At 41.5% G+C, this 16867-nt stretch overlaps 1 protein-coding gene across 2 annotated transcripts in view; it reads right to left on the bottom strand.

Moving 5' to 3' along the window:
• The window catches only part of PECR (peroxisomal trans-2-enoyl-CoA reductase), an 18220-nt gene extending 1416 nt beyond the window's left edge, over window positions 1-16804 (bottom strand). Inside the window, exons 1-6 of one of the 2 annotated variants that reach the window (XM_044438505.1) lie at window positions 16636-16804; window positions 13572-13705; window positions 6902-7067; window positions 4593-4674; window positions 3598-3694; window positions 1917-2024 (exon numbers count right to left, since the gene is read on the bottom strand). In XM_044438505.1, coding sequence (XP_044294440.1) covers window positions 1917-2024; window positions 3598-3694; window positions 4593-4674; window positions 6902-7067; window positions 13572-13705; window positions 16636-16768 — 720 coding nt within the window. In that variant the 5' untranslated portion in view covers window positions 16769-16804. Of the gene's footprint in view, window positions 1-1916; window positions 2025-3597; window positions 3695-4592; window positions 4675-6901; window positions 7068-10601; window positions 10810-13571; window positions 13706-16635 lie in introns of those variants that run through there. The other variant, XM_044438506.1, reaches the window with a different exon arrangement.
• Window positions 16805-16867: the final 63 nt, after the last annotated feature.

Here is a 16867-nt window from a genome sequence, read left to right as displayed (position 1 = left end):
ACCTACCTCCAGGGTAGTTGTGGAGATAAGATTGAGCGCAGGAGGAGGAGAATTATGTAAGCCACTTTGAGTTCATATGAAAAAAGAGGGATATAAATCTAATAAATGAGATGTATATCAAAAGGGCTGGTACAGAACCTGCTGCTGCCATGATACCCTACTATAAGTGTTGCTTGACTGTATAGAGGAACATTCACTTCTGTTAGCTATATCTTGCCAAGGTGATCTCTCTCAATAAGGTGGGGTCAAAATACTAGGTTCTATCAAAATGTAGTTTTGCTCTACCCAAACGTCCTTCTAATAAGGTAAAACATGTCCTAATTTATTTCCAAACCCCCCTACTTGGTTCATCCCTCTGTGCTGCATCCAATATTGTTCTAGAGGGTCCTGCAACTCCAAGAAATGTGGCATGGGGCTACAATGGGTAGGAGGGATTGAGGAAAATTAGGAGCCCAGTGTTGCAGAAGTGGAAGTGGCTTTAGCTCAAAGCCAATATTGAACCACCAGCTAAAGATATAATTGTCCCAAAAAATAAATTGATGGAAGCTATTCTGTAAGGCCTGCTTACTGTCCCTTTCTATCTTCTGACCCCCACTATTTTAACCTAACATCTAGTACAATCTTCCCCAACTTAGTGCTTTTCAGGCAATGTTGGCCGGGGATAATTGGGATTATAGTTTAACACATCCGCAGGACAGCTGGGAAAAGGCAGATCTGGACAAAGCAATTTTTCTTATTCACACACTTGCTTCATTAATGCTTCATTTACTATTTCCAGAATTCAGAATATCCAGTTTAATAATACTCTTATTAAACTAATTTATCTGAAGTGGTTTGTAAAATCAGTTGCAATATAAAGTGACTGGCTATGCCTTTAGAAAGAAAGCCAATCTGTGACTAAATAAAATGCAATAACTGGCTCATACTTCTTCCTAGAAGAGCCTTTCCCCCCAGATTGGATTAATTTCACAAAATAAATTGCACAGCTGTTGCAATCATTTCTTTCCAAAGGTAGCAGGTCTTCTGCACAGAAGCTGTACCCTTTTAACACTGAAATCAATCATTTGACAATGGGGAAAATACAAACTCACACCCCAAAGCGCAGGTAAAGTATAAAAATGAAAGCTGTGTGGAAGGTGGCTGTGCAAGAGATCATGGACATATATTGCCCATGTACAATGATTGCCCCCGCAGCAGCCCCCACCCCATGGCCAGCCTTTTGTCCCAAGGATTGTTCTGGGTAATGAGTGATCAGTCAATGAGGGGGCCGCATCCATTCTTTTTACTACCTACGTTAGCACACAAGGATAAGCCACCCCTTCTTGAATGCTGAGATCGCTCTGGGGGTAGCGTTGCAATTTTTGCTGTGTTCCTGGCAGCCCAGGACATGAAAATGCTGGGGAAGAGGCAGGTGAGCAGAGCCATTCCAACCATCCCTCTTCCCCAGCGGCAGCATTTGGGGCAATGAAATTCAGCAGGGGGCACCTGCAGTGGGCTGTGCAGATGACCTCCATGGGCCATATGTGGCCTACCCATATGTAATACACTCCTTAATGCAGGAACCCTTCTGAAGTCCTTTCATATTATATGTATATGCAGTTTTGAGGGTAGGCATAAAACAAACAGTTCCATTCACAGCAATGTCCTAGTAAATCTTCCTTTTTAATTTAGGGAGTTATTTCAGTGTTATTGAGCATCTTCTTTTCAGCGCAGCTGCACAAATCCCCCTTAATATTACATATTACACGCAAACACACACACCATTCAGAAGTACCACCAGTAAAGACATCCCACTGCAAAGTCATTTTACACTGAATCAGAGGTAGCACAAGTGTTGTGAAGAAAGAAAAAGTCTAATGTCTGCTCTATTTCCCTGAAAATTCCCCTAGTGCCTGACAGTTAAGATACTGCTGTACCTCTTCTGGAACTCCTAATCGTTTTGCAGGAATTTTTTCAATGCTGTACATAAATAGTTCTTCGCCATCCTTGTAATTTGAAGCAGCTGTTTCTGAAAATATCACTCCCTGTGTAGAAAGGACACAGTCATGATAAGACTACATTTTGTATTATGCAGTAAAATAACCCAGAAGTTTTTTTTAAAAAAAGAAATTATGACCTAAGAAATAGAATATGGATATATTTATCTCCCAACAGACAATGCACATAAAATACAAGATATTCTGTTGAAAATCAATAGAATTTCCACAAGTATTTCCATACAAAATCCTAGCTTAATTCAATTTGCTTTTAATTCCCTCAAATAAGCAGGCCCTCATCCCAACAATGCATTGATCGGATTTGCACAACACAACAGTTTGCTGTGGCATGCAAACCCAGACTGATTCCCGTAGATTGTCTTGTTTGATGGCAACAAATGTCAGCTCATGGTGACATTTGTACATTTAAAAAAATAAAAAGTGATAGTTCTTTAGTGGCTGCCAGAATGAGGATAATCATGAGAGTTAGTGATCAAGTCAGCTTCTGGAATATCCCCCACCCTCAACACAGACACACACAATGGGAAAAGGGAAAAAACAAAGGGAAAAGGGAAAATGCCAAAGTACTGCAGCAGCCTGGGCATAGCTCTTGATAGCAGTAGTAGGGAAGTCAATTTGTCCCTGCTGCAATATAGCCCCTGGGACATATGTAATAAGGAAAGAAGGATCAACAACCTACAGTGAGCCCTATGTTCTGTCCCATGTACCACAGGTTGTCTGGCTAACAACTAGGTCTCCAACTTATTGCCAGCATGCTATTCACGTGTGACCTTTCTGCATTCATGCGATGCAGGGTTCCCCATGAGGAAATTCCCTTGCATTTTAAAAAGTACAACAAAATGCATAGACACAAATCAAGGCCTCTCTAGTCGTCTGACTCTTCAAGTACACAGAAATGCTTTGTCAAAAATTCTCAGAAGACTGGATGTCTGTGGGGGCAATTGGAATTCCAGTAGTCGGGGCAAGCTCAGTAACTTAAAGAGCTTGTTCTTTTTCTCCTTGATGAATCCCAATGGAAATCTTTATTTCTATATTCCTAGCCATAGGAATAATTTTCTACCATCATAAGATAATTGTTTTATTTAAACTCAATTCCTGTTTTCTTTGCTTGATGGCATTTAATATTTTGTATCATTTTATATCACTAGACTGTTGTGTGCTTTTTGAATTGCTGCAGGTGAGTGTTAAAGAGAGGTCTTGCCCTCAAGTTCTGGACCTTGATGAACAGTGCAATCTGATTCAAGTCTATGTGGAAGCAAGCTCTTTTGAGGTCATAGAACCTCACTCCCAGGAACACACCTAAAACCTATAGGAGTGCTGCCTAAAACCTTTGCCTGAAACTCACAACACTTTCACAAGTTTAGTTACACATTTATTATCTATTCATTTACTGAAAATGTTTCTTTTAAGCTGCCTTTAAAGTTCAAGCCTCCTCAAAGAAACTCTTAGGACAATAATTGCCCACCGAACCTCCTGCATATGAAAAGAGCAACTACTTCTAGGTCAGTTAGTGAGGTCATATAGTGAGTTAAGGGATAGTTTGAACCTGCCTGTATATTTGGCTTGAATCTCTTGGGTGCCAAAGCTTGTTTGCACCTACCGGGGCAACGGCATTAATTCTCACACCTCTGTGGGCCCACTCAATGGCAAAGGATTTGGTCAGGTTGTCAACTGCAGCTCTTGCTGCACCTGTGTGCCTGTGAAGAAAGGAAAGCAAAAGACAATATCAGTATCTATCAGCAGGGTTACTCGGGACCACCTTAGATGGTGTAATAGCGCTCATCAAATCTGGATGTTATATTACCCTTAAATAGCAAAAGCAATACCTGGCCAGCCTAACTAGGTTCAAAGGTGGGACATGTGGTCTTCATTGCACAGATATGCATGGTCAGGGAACAAACCCCAATGATCTAAACTTAGCAGAACAGAGCAGTCAAGTCAAGAATATTTACCAGCCCAAACATTGTTTAGATTGTTAAGACACAAATCTCTCTCACAGCAGGAACAGCCAACTAATATCCCATGGATTGTTTCCAGTGTTTGCCCTACTTAGAATAGGCCCACTGTAATGCTTAGGACTTAGATGACCATTGGATACAACCCCATGTTCTTCTACTACATGGAATAGAAAAAGCATACATGGCAAGCAAGGAAAGGATGCTCCATGAGCCCCTGGGGCATTTTTCATTTCGCACCGGGAAGGGATCCATTTGCTCAGATGAGAGACTTTCATGCCATGGCTATACTTCTTTCAGAAGGCTGTTGGTTGCTTTGTTCATGGGAGCATTCTCAGACAAGCCATACTTGCTATAGTCATTGATAGCTGTTTCTGTGATCCACAGCTAAAGATCTTAAAAACAGGCAGTAACCCTGAATGTCTCAAAGACTTTTGTTGAAATATAATCTCAGAAATTTATCTGAAGACAATGTATTAAGAAACCATCGTTTCATACCTTTTCCTGACTTTGAAATAAAGAGCAAGCGAAAGTTTGCTTTCGCTCAATCTGCTAGTTGTGATTAAAACATTACAAATTAAAGTAAATGACATTGTCCTGTTAATAATATCCAATTTTATTTTTCATTAACATGGCTTACGACATTCCAGGAAACCCTTTCCACATATCAGCCACAATGTTGACAATAGCACCTCCATGATCTTTCATCCAAGCATTGTACACTGTAGGGAGACAGAAAGAAAGTAGTAGTCTTTAATTCCAGATGGATGACATACAGGGCTTAAGGCAAGCCCTGCTTTTGCTGTCCTTTGAGCATGGCCTGTAGTACAGCCTTTTCAGTGGTGGCACCATGGCTACAGAATGCCTAGTAGAGTTCCCATGGTCCCCATGTGGTTGTCATTTAGGCACCAGCTAAGAACATATTTGTATGATTTGGGGGGCTGTAGGCAATTTCTCTCCATTTCTCTATTTTAGCTGACAGTTCTATGAGAATGTATATTTGTGATTTCAGAAATACACTTTTGTGTTTGTGCATGCATGGTAATGTGTTTACTAAGACTGGTAGCTGTTCCGGGCTTCCTTTGAAGGGGGTGGGGTATAAACGTAGTAAAAAATGAAATAGTGCTAAATATAAGAACACTGACCCAATCTGTGACTTAAGGCTATGGATAAAACAGTATTATGTTCTACATGTCTACTCCTCACTGATTGAAAGGGATTTATTCCCAGAAAAATGTGCACAGGATCACCCTGAAAGTTATCAGCTTGGATAGAAGTATCTTTGTAAACAAGGAGCAATGTTATTAAATCTGGATATGCATCAGAATGTCACAACTGCATGTATCTTGAATTTATCCATATACTATGATCAGCATCTGAGACCCTCCACCAAGGGAGGCTCAGAGCATGGCAACAAGGGAGAGGGCCTACTCGGTGGCAATCCTCCAACTGTGGAATGCTCTCCCCACTGAGGCCCACCTGGTGCCCACAATGTCATCTTTTCAGTGGCCAATCTTGCTTGCACATGGAACATTTTATATCAACTGTTTTATCAGGTCCTGTATTAGCTGTTTTGAATTATTTAATCTTTTTGTATGTTGCATTCTGAGCTTTCATTGTGAACTTCCCAGAAAGTTTTGGCTATTGGGCAACATAGAACTAAAAGAAAGGAATTAAATCTCCATGTATACACAGGGTAACAGTGTACCAGCTTACACAGGGTAACAAACCACCTTGCTGCCATCTGATCCACTAGTTCCAGAGAAAATCTGTAAGCTGGTAAGGTCTGAAAGCCCAGGGCACTTTTGACATGCCCTGGGCCCATGGCACTTTTGACATGAAGAAAATTAGTGCCTTAAACATTTTGGAAAATGTAAAAGCAGAGATCTTTTACACTGCCCCAGTGACTTTATTTTTTGAAAAAGGGCAGTATTGCAATATTAAGAATGTATGCTCTTTTCTCCATTCATGGCCTGGCTTTCTTTCTTTTGTTTAAGTTCCTAGTCAAGATTAGGTAAGGCAACAGTGTTTCATCACCCATTATTTTCTAACATCAAGAACATGGTCAACATTCAAATCGAGATTTTACAGTATAGACTAGTACCTGAAAGAACCACTCTAAATAACATTAGAGCAACCCCCCTAGGCAGTATCAGAAACCCTGTTCTCCACTGTGATCGTGGAAAGGTCAGCAGCAGCTTTTCTCCTGAGGTCAGATCTCTGGGAGAGGGTGGGAGGAACACAGGGCAGGGAGAAAGGAGATTTCTGCTTCACTGGTAGAGGCCAAAAACTTCTGCAGACCTAAAGTCTTTTGCAAGGCAGGTTTTTAAGCACTTGGAATGTAGTTCTTGAAGGAACACTATATGTGTGATCATTTTTCTTGTTTAATAAATGTTTTATATGTTATATTTAGTGGGTTATTTCTCACCTTGTGAAAAAGATACACATGTATGAATGAACACCTGCAGCTTTTGTGTTCTTTTCACTAAAGCAATCCAGATTTGTCCATTTGACACAGTAACTTCTTGTTTATACGAAGGACCCTAGTATAATATTTAAAGTTTATTTGGTGTTCTGAGTAACAGCTGCTGTGGCTATGTTGGTACGGCAGAATACTTTAACAACCTGTGAAGAACTCTACACTTCTCAAAATTTCCAGTTATGAAGAAGATATCAAATGGAGTAATTAAATAAAAGTCATCAAACAGAACCCATGTAAAGCTAATGCTAAGAGATTGAACCAAAATGCAAGGAAAGGAGAGAAAGCATTCACCCCATAGCTTAGTAGCCAATATTTCTATTTATGGCAGGGGTGTCAAACTTGTAGGTAAAAACTGGAGGGCCATAACTCATCAGCTCCAGCCAAGTTAGGAAACGCTGAGAGAAGCTGTAGACCAAAATACTGGAGGGCTACAAGGAGGCCATGTCCAGTTTATAGCGAGCACTCACCTGCTTTACAGCAGTAGAATGTTCCAGTCAAGTTGGTTTCAATGACCGCATTCCAGCCTTTTGAGCTGATTGCTTCTGCTGGGCTAGGAAATTGGCCTCCTCCATTGTTGACCAAGAAATCTATCCTACCATAAAGCTTCAGTGTTGATTTCACCAGGGCCTCTACCTGCAACAAGAAAACAGTTGGGTTTTCAAGACCATGTGGAGTAGCCTTTAGCAGCAGTCATTTTCACTTGCTGGTTTTCTTTCACACATTTGTCCAAAAATATAATTGTTGGTAGTAACAGCCCCCTAACATAACAGCAAGAACTTATATTCCTGACTGTGCCTGCTTATATAATCCTGTGTAATGAATAAAAATAGCTGAAAGAAACATTTTCTCCCAGCATCACAAGGACTGTCATAATTGTTTACCCTTTGGGACAGCCGCTCCTCATCAATCAGTAGGCAAGGCCAACATCATGCTGTTTTTTTCCAGAGAAAGGAGTATCCCTAGTTCCCAGACCAGCCCTGCTTACTGGAAGTACAACAGGGCTTCCAATCTTATCTTGCTTTCCAAGAAAGATGGAGATGTGAGAGCTGTGTTGAATTTTAAATGGCTGAACAAATTCATTCAAAAGAAGTACTTCAAAATGGAAACTATGAAGTCTGCTGGTTCCCTTGACCAAAGATGACTTCTTTATGTCAACAGGTATATCAGGCTTCCAATATATCATTGGGAAAAAAATGTCTAACCATTCCAAATGCTGCCAATGCAGAGCAATGTCCTTCAGGTTGTTGTCAGTCTCACAGGCATTTACCAAAATTCTAGCACTCAGTTGAGACAGAGGTGGATTCACCTGTATCCCTATTTAGATGACATACCAGCCCAGTCTACAAACACAAACAAAGGGATCAAGGATGTTCAGATTATTCTGGATTGCCTCCAAGTGCACAGCTTCATTCAAAACATGCAGAAAACCTTGTTGAAACCAAGTCAGTGCCTGGTATACCTGGAAGTGATCTTCTGGATACAAAAATGTAAGGACAAACAAAGTTCTTCAGATGGTGGCAGAGGCAACACACACAGGATATATGGATCTGATGTCCCTATCAGCTTCTAGGCTTGATGGTTTTGTGCCAGGAGTTGGTCAGTTGGTCACTTCCAGACTTGATCACTGCAGCACCTACTTTGCCCTCTGAGGTTCATACAGCATATCAAGTTCACTTCATGACAGAGTTTCCCACAATGATTCAGCTGGTGTTACAGTGAGGCCTGGCCTTCCAGACTGGGATTTGGAATGTTGTCAGCAAATCCTGACAGATGTGGCATTACCACAGATGCCAGTCGATTCTGTTGAGGAGCCCACATGGGATCCCGGATGACTCATGACACCTGTTCAGTGATGAAAGGGGGGGAAAGCAAAAAAAAAAAAAAAAAAAAGCACTGCTAGCAGTGAAAGCCAGTTCCAGAATGCTGTTTTAGAATTTGACAAGATGCAGGATGTCCATTCTGAGAATAGATGGCATAGCTGCAAAAGCATTCATGTGCAGACAAGATACCACAAGGACCCCGAGGGTGTGGAATGGGCTTCCACAGGAGGTGGTTGAGGCCCCATCAGTGAGGGTGTTCAAGAATAGGCTAGACATGCGCATGGTAGGCAGGTTGTGAGTGGAGCCAGCTAGAGCCTGGGGTCAGACTAGGTAGCCCAAGAGACCCCTTCTGACTCGCGCTGTTTCTATGTTTCTACAAGACTGGAGATGTTACACCTAGAAACGTGCAATAATGACCTGGGCGGAAATGAATCTGGCCTGACTCAGAGCCAAACACAAGAATCCAGCTACATTGCCAATTAGCTCAGCTGTGAAGAGAGGGTGGAAATATATCTGCTTGCTTGGCCACAGAATGCAGCCCCCTTTGGTTGATGACAAAGGGTCATTTCCACAAGCCACTTGGCCTCCAGGTCGTCTATAAGGCTTTCTGCCTCTATCATTGCTGCCAAGGGCCCTCCAAAGAATCAGGGACCACTGACACAACCTCAGCCTCCATGTTATGGAGGCTGAGTGGCAATGGTTAATCGATTGTGAAATTGAAGTGGTGCTGACAGTTACTTTGGACATATTCTAACACCTGGAAGATTGATGTTTGTACCTTGGTGTAAGAATGAGGGAAGGATCCATAAACTGGGCCAGGTTCAGGATAACCTCGATTTCTTCAAAATTGATCTATCAAAACATTTGTGCACTACCATACTAAAATATCAGACCACAGTCCTGAATAGTGTCAAGGGTTGTTCTCCTGTTGATTCTTGAAAGGGGCAAGACTGTTGTACCCTCTCCCAGCCATCGGTTTTCTTCAACAAATTTAAATTGGGTACTTATTGCACTAATTGGATCCCTCTTTGAGCCTATGGTAGCATTCTTACCTTAAATACTATTTTAGTAGTTTTTTCATCTGCTCACAGGATATCAGAACTGGGGGTACTATCGTCTCACCTGCAATTATATGTGTTCCACAATAATAAAGTGGAACACGCAAAATAATCGTTTTGCTCTGATCTATCATTTCTTCCCAGGATTAATTTGGTGTTCACAGGTTTTAGGCAGTGGTCCTACCATCTTTCTACCCTAAATCAAAGCACCAGCAACAGAAAAAATGGCATGTGCTTAATTTCAGAAGGGCTCTCTGTTTCTACTAAAGCCTTGTTCATGTCCTTCATGGAGGCATTCCAAGAAAAAGGGGGCCCAAATGGCTTAGAGAGTCCATTCAACTGGTACACAGTAGTCTTGAAAAACAACTTCCCCCAGGGATGACTGCTCACTCTGTCCAGGAAGCAACCACATCTTCTGCATTCTGGGGTAGGTCCTCCATAGAAGAGATTTGTAGGGCTGCAACATTCTCTGAACACTATAAAGTGTACAAATACTCTTCTGCTGATACCGCTATAGCAGGATGGTGTTGGAACAGGTTGTACAGATTTGAGATTACCTAACTAGTTTCCCACTCAAGGATGGCAGTGCTTTTGTACATTACTAAGGATAAAGAATTATGAATGTCCTTCATGAATTGTAGAGAATAGGAAATTCATTTCCAAAACTCATTGAGCATTCATTTCCCTATTCAGCCCAGTCACTGGCATGAGGAGCAGGTGATATGCAAATTTGAGACAAACGTCCCATTTTTGTTAAACAATTGCTCTGTTGTGTTAATGTGTTTCAAAACTCACATTAACTGGCATGTTGCCAAGAATTATATTACCGTATCATGTATTCCTATTTTTTGAAGGTGGTAGGGGGTTTATGCTTTTGCAGTACTGGTCTGGAGACCAGGGATGCTTCCTTCCACTGGAAGAGATGATAAAACATTGCCTTTGCCTACTGATGGAAGCAGAGGGATTATCCCAAAGGAATTATGAATGCTCTCCAGAAGTCCTGGAAACAAGAATTTATAGCAAGAATTTCCTTCTTTCTAATTACACTTGCAGCTTTTATGTGAAAATGTAACTAAAGGAAATCTGGATGCTATTCCAGAATATGAAGTCTTGCCTGAATAATTCAAGAGCAGGCATGGAAAATAGATTTAAGAAAATGCTAGCATACTCTTAGCAACTGCATTCCTACCCCTGCCCCATCTTCTGTTGACAATGAAGTAGTCTTATGCTAGAAGGAAAACAAAAAAAAGTGAATGGATTTCTGTACATATACCTTTTATGTGCACTACCTTGGCAACAGATTCATTCTTTCCTTCCCATCTCTTTTCCTCATCAGTCTTGTCTTTCATATTCTCACTGTTGGGAATCTGGATTTTGCTCTCTACTGTTTCTGGCTGCATAGGAGTTAATTATTTAAGACTATATCAGCTTTCTGCAGACTCCTCTCTGCCTTGCATTAAAGAGCTGCAAACCTTTTGCTTCCTTTTCCAATAAAAAAACCCCCAGAGAGTGAACTTTTCCTAAGCTGGTACAAATCCTTTTGCAAACAGACCTCCTTCCAGGACAAACTCCAGAAACCGTTCTACAACTGTATTAAATCTGCCATAGGTTTGTGTTAAAAACTAAGCAATATCTTGTACAGGGAAGAACCTGTAACAGGTGTAAATACTGTGGCAGAATCAGCCTCTTTATGCTAACTTGTTTCTAATAAAAAAGCCAACTTCCAAATCATCACACGGCTTAAATGACTGCAGCTTTATAGTTATTCATTTGGAATGAGTGCAGTTTCAAATGTATGCAAATACTAGTTAAACCAATTGTACAGACAGCCAAATACCTGAAACAATAGCTTGGAATGGAAGAAAGATATTCAGTTTATGAGGCTGAATGCCACCCTACATCTGATGGATATTCTTAAATCCCCATGGAATGTGTGTACTGCAGCTGGCAATACTTTTTGAAATTATATGGGGCAGCAGGGTGGAAGGAAGTCATTTTGTGAAAGAAAGCCAAACTGATTTCCTGGATGAGAAATTTTCCTTCTTGGAGAAGGCAGTTTTGACTACCAACTTATGCACTAAGTGCATGCCAACCGTGGGAGTAAGTCCCACTTAGTTCAGTGGCATTTACTGCTGAATAGTCATGTATAGGATAATAGAATTGCAGCATTAGAACTTTATCATCCAGGTTTCTTCTACTGTGGATTCTAAGTTTTCAACCATAATGTTTGGCTTTCCTGAACATGTGCTGCATATATAATCCCTTAATTATTATGAGAAAATATGAAGGGATAGTCCTTCCTAATTTTTGTCTCCTAACCTTGGATTTAATTACATACTATTATTGTACACAGAGGCTGCATTTAGATATCATTGTTAATAGATCTACTTTCCAGTGAAAACAAGACATCCCCTTGTAAGCCCCCATCACTATACACATGAGAAAGTTAGCAGAAATAACCAGTACTCACCTTAAGGCACAACACCTTTAGATTTAAGCACTGTCTGGGTCAGAAGTTTGATTTCTAGAGTTTCCTCATTTTATTAATCTTTGCTCTTTTATTGTTGCATGGGATTTTAGTGCATACGCTGCTGCAGGAGAGCCTTTCCTTTAAGGTGGCCTAGATATATTTTAATTAAAGCAATTAATTGATTAATTAATTCCAGGTCCTGGAAACCTACAGGAGGGTGCTCCCATTCAGATGCCTGTTTCCAGACATATCAGGCTGGCCAATGTTGGAAGCAGAATACTACCAGAATGAGTTCTTTTATAACTTTATCACTTACCCAATCTAATTCTCCCTAGATTTTTGACTAAACTCCCCTTTAGTCCAGGCCTGCATGATCAATGGTCTGAGTTTCTCCAGAACTTCAGAAGGGCACCAGGATGGAGAAGACTGTCTTATCAGACATATGGCTTAATCAGTGGAGAGCCAGTGCTGTGTAGAGGTCTTGGTCTAGGACTTCAGAAACCTAAGTTCTACTCCCCAGTTGTCCATCAAAGTCATCAAACTGGTCATCAGTGAGTTACTCTGGGTCATTACTGACCCATACCCCAACCTATCTCCTATAAAGAAAGGCACAATATATATTCTATTTATAAATAAGTCAGTGGTGCTTTATAGCTTGATATAGATTTTGTTCAAAAGGTCTATAGTCCTCTAAATGCACAAAGCATGATACAATGCCAGCTGTTAGTAATCACAGGGAGCTTATCCTGCCTACAGCTGTACCATCCAGATAAGCCCCAGGAGGGAAAGCTTAAAAGAACTGAGATCATCTTCCCATGTGTGACAGCATCCACTAGCCCCATGCTACCTTTTCTTAGGAAAGATTATGGAAACTGGTTGGACTGGCTACAATCAACAAGCTAGTCCATGTAGAACAGCAAAGAGCAACAGAAACTATAATGCAGTATCACTGTCTTCTTAACAAAAGAATCTGGCAGGCTGTGCAGTGCTTGGCAGCCTGGTGCCAAAGAAGCAGAATTATTTATGGCACACTGGTGAGAAAGAAAGCTTTGTTAGAAGCAAGGAGGCCCCTGAGGGTATAGATGAAGACTTTGCAACTGCCATTCAATAATTTATTCCCTAGGTGCCTCTCATGAATCAGCTGGTGCAGATCACTCCAGAACACAGACTATAGAAAAGTTCCAGAAGTCCAGCTTTTCTATAGCTTGTCCATATAGTGTTAAAAACAAAATCAGTCTATTACACAACATGTAAACAAACAAATGTCTGCACTTTGATCTCAGAGGAAAGGGGGAAAGCTAGCCAAATTTTGAAAGACCATCAGGTGATCTGAAAAACCAGAATTCACAAATTAGGAAAACAACATGTCACATACTAAAGTAAGGAATATAGCATGGTAATGTCAAACTTTAGATATTTATTAGTGGATATGATAGACAAATAATTCCAGATATATCCCTGGTTTCAGATAGACAGCACTCCTAATTCTTCATATTTCAATGATGGGCAACCTGTGGACCACCAGATTCTTTGGTCCACACTTCCATGAACCCTAGCCAGCAGTCAATATAAGAGTGTATGCAAGTTGTAGGCCAAATATTTGTAGAGCACCAGGTTGTGCACACCTCATATAATTAATAAGTTTTCATTGACAAAGGATAGTTCCCCCTGCCCTGAAAAAAGTGAGGTTATGTTCCAGTTAAATAACTAAGTGAACGACAAAATATTCTCCAGTGAGCTGATTATCTAGTTATCCACTGTACAGATCAGCACAAGAATAGATTTTTACCTCCTCCTCTTTGCGAATGTTGCACTGTATAGGGGTCACCTGGGCAGAATTTGTTTGAGGAATTTTGTCAGCCAGTTCTTTTGCTGCAGCACTTAATCGGTCAAATTTGCGAGAGGCAATGACAACATTGCATCCTGTCCAAAAATAAAACACAGAAGTGGTTTAGACATTCATAATAACTACATGAGGCTTTGTGCAAGATCAGCAAGATGACTTCATGAAGTGGCACTGTGTAGAGAGTGGGAAAACCATCCCCTATGTCACTTTCTGGATTATCATCTAAAGGTTACTATCATTTGATATTCAGCTTGCAAATTATACTATCTCCACTTCTAGACATAAAAACAATATTATTTATTTATTATTACATTTCAATATTTCCCAGCAGTCAAAGCTCTCCACAGACTGCTTCACAGCAATTTCACTTATAGTTCAAACACAGGATCCAGATATTGTGCATATATCCAGCTTATTTTCTTTCTGCCAGTCCCTTTCATTACTGTTCAAAGTCCAGTAAGAGCTTAAATATGGTGTAAAAAGAACCAAAGTTCACAGTCTGCCTTGTTGGAGCTAGCATAAAGATTAACTAATTATAAGATGAATGAACAATTCCACAGAGAGTGACCATCTGGGGAACTCTGTATTATCAGATTTGCCTCTCAAGCCTGACTTCCAGTTCCTCTGCAGTAGAGCTATATCATATTGTAGAGTTGTACAAGGAAAGAGTATGCAAAGGCTGTCTGCAGGTAAAGGTAGCTGAAGTTGCCTTCTCTCCCCACTGCATCAGTGGCCCAGATGGAGCACAGATATGAAATAATGCTTGTGTGCACTGCCATTCTGGTGGTGTAGCAGTTTTTGCCAACCTGCAACTCTCCAGATGTTTTAGACTGCAACTCCCATCAGTACAGCCCAGCATGGTCAATGGTCAGGAATGCTGGGACTTGTGAACCAAAGTATCCACCAAACACCATGTTGGGGAAGGTTGTTGTAGAGTGTAAGACAGAAAGAAAACAGGAGAGCATTGGCAGTGTCTGAAAACAGGATGCCTAAGAAGTTATTTCTTGGGTGAACACTTCAGAGATGTGTGCATATCCCACACTAAAGCAAGAGCACGCCTCAGAACATTTAATCAGAGACGTAAATCTCAACCAAAAGGTGTGAATTCAGTGATCCATTCTTTACACTGTGGTGACTTGTGGCTCCAATCCAGCTTTAAGAACTGGGCAATTATTCAACAGCCATGAAATAGCAGCCAAGGAAAGTATTGTTATAGGAAGAAAAACTGTCTTGCTCCTTCAATTTTTTAAAAATTAGATGTTAGCACTTGAGCTAGAAAAAAATGTGTGTGGGTGTGTGCGTGGAAGGATAACTATGTCCTAAGAAGAAGAGTTATGCAGGTATCCTGGCATGATTCTCTGTTCTGAGAGGACAAGCTATACCTAAGCCCCAAACAGTAGAACATAGATTAATCTTTCCTCCATTCCTTATAGAACTGGTTTTGGCTCAAAGCACAGCAAAACCACTAACTTAATCAGAAATACCAAAGGAACTGATAGAGAGGGGATACACTTCTGTAATGTGGACAAAGGTGATATGGCTTCACCACTCCTAAAAATATATTTGCCGGTAGGCCAAGCAATACCAGAGGTTGTCTGTAATATACAGGCAAGTCTCCATTGAGTTACAGTATCTTGTATATAGAATAAAATGAGTATAGGCAGCTGGGAAAATAGAATTAAGAGTTGTTTCAATGCTTAGGCTCCCTTTACTGAAATAATGGTACAGTTTTTCCCAACCTGGTATCCTAAAACATCTGGGGCTACAGCTCCTAGCATCCCCAGCCAAACCTAAAATACCTGGGAAAGTATATATGCAATCTGTTAGGATGTTCCATATGCAGCCCTGAAATTAAGAGCAACATTTATTTAAGATTTTTGTATTCTGTCCCAGTTACTAAAAAGTCTCTGGGCAGCTTACAGAGAGTGAACCAAAAAAACCCAGAACCCATAACAATGACAAAACACATCTTTTATTTAAAAAAAAAAGTACACTGCATCTAAAATAAAAACAAAAACAATAAAACCAATTAATTATTAAAATACTGGGAAAATAAAAAGGTATTTGTCTGGCGCCGTAAGGAATAGAGCAACGGCACCAGGTGAACCTCCCTGGGGAACGTATTCCATAGTTGGGGTGCAACTGCTGAAAAGGCCCCTCTCTGAGTAACTGCCCTCCAGATTGCCTTCAAAGAGGGTTCCCGAAGGGCTTCTGCCTCTGATCTCAAGGGGCAGCACATTTGCCGGCACATTTACCATTCACTGTGTAGTTTACACATTTCCAGAATGCCACTCCTTAGATTAAGCTTCTGTCATAATCTAGGTCAGCCTTGTCCACCACATACTAGCCAGGGATGTGAGGAACTGGCCTCATCTGGAGTGCATTAGATGGGGAACGTCTAGTCATGGCAGTAATGGTGAAGGTGCAGGAGTCAAACACAGCTGAATGTGCACCAAATTGTTCAGGGGGAATGAAGCACAATTCTGTGAAGTTGCCCTACAGGATGGTTAAAATATTTTGCCGTGAGGCTCTTTATGACATTCACCCACACACTTTCTGTGGAGGCTGCTCCTTCTCAATTCCTCAGCACACCCCTGGCCTCTCTCTTCACGGAGGCAAATCCTACTCCCATTACTTCTATCTGTCACAGGGAACGCTTTTTTCCCTCCAGACCTGAAGTACTCGTAATTCCTTAGTCCAGAGGGATCCCTTTGTCCGTCACTGGAAGACTAGTTAGTTCCCGTGCCTGTTGCGATGTCTTCATGCCTACTCGATATCCAAGAGGTAACGTCACCCCAGGCCCAGTTTGCTCTACGGTGGAGCAAAGGCTGCACCTGTTGAACGCCTGCCTGTCCTGTCAAAGCCCCACGGAGCACGGCTAGGAACAAAGTGACAGGAGGCAGCCCTAGTTTTACTAGCAGCAAAAGCAGCTGTTCCACCACAGCCCTTCGCCGCCTCCGCATTCCCACAGCTACACCCCCTCCCATTCCAGGCATCTTTCCCCCACCGAGCTGCAGCAGGTCGGCGGTGATGGCCTTGCCGATGCCCGTGCCGCCGCCGGTCACGATGGCCACGCAGCTGCGAAAGAGCCCATCCACCAGAAAGCGAACTCTGTTGCTGCCGCAAATCGCTGCCGCCATCTTAATCCCGGCTCCGAGGTCTCGCCAACGCCGTCAGTGGCCTCCAAGGGCTCTGACCCCCTCGACACACGGGCCTGTAGCCCCGCCCCGCCTCTGAAG

This window comes from Varanus komodoensis, unplaced genomic scaffold (assembly GCF_004798865.1).
Source record: "Varanus komodoensis strain SLA01 unplaced genomic scaffold, ASM479886v1 scaffold32, whole genome shotgun sequence".
NCBI lineage: Eukaryota > Metazoa > Chordata > Lepidosauria > Squamata > Varanidae > Varanus > Varanus komodoensis.
The sequence above is the reverse complement of the archived record's forward strand: the minus strand, read 5'-3'. Positions and strand labels throughout refer to the sequence as shown.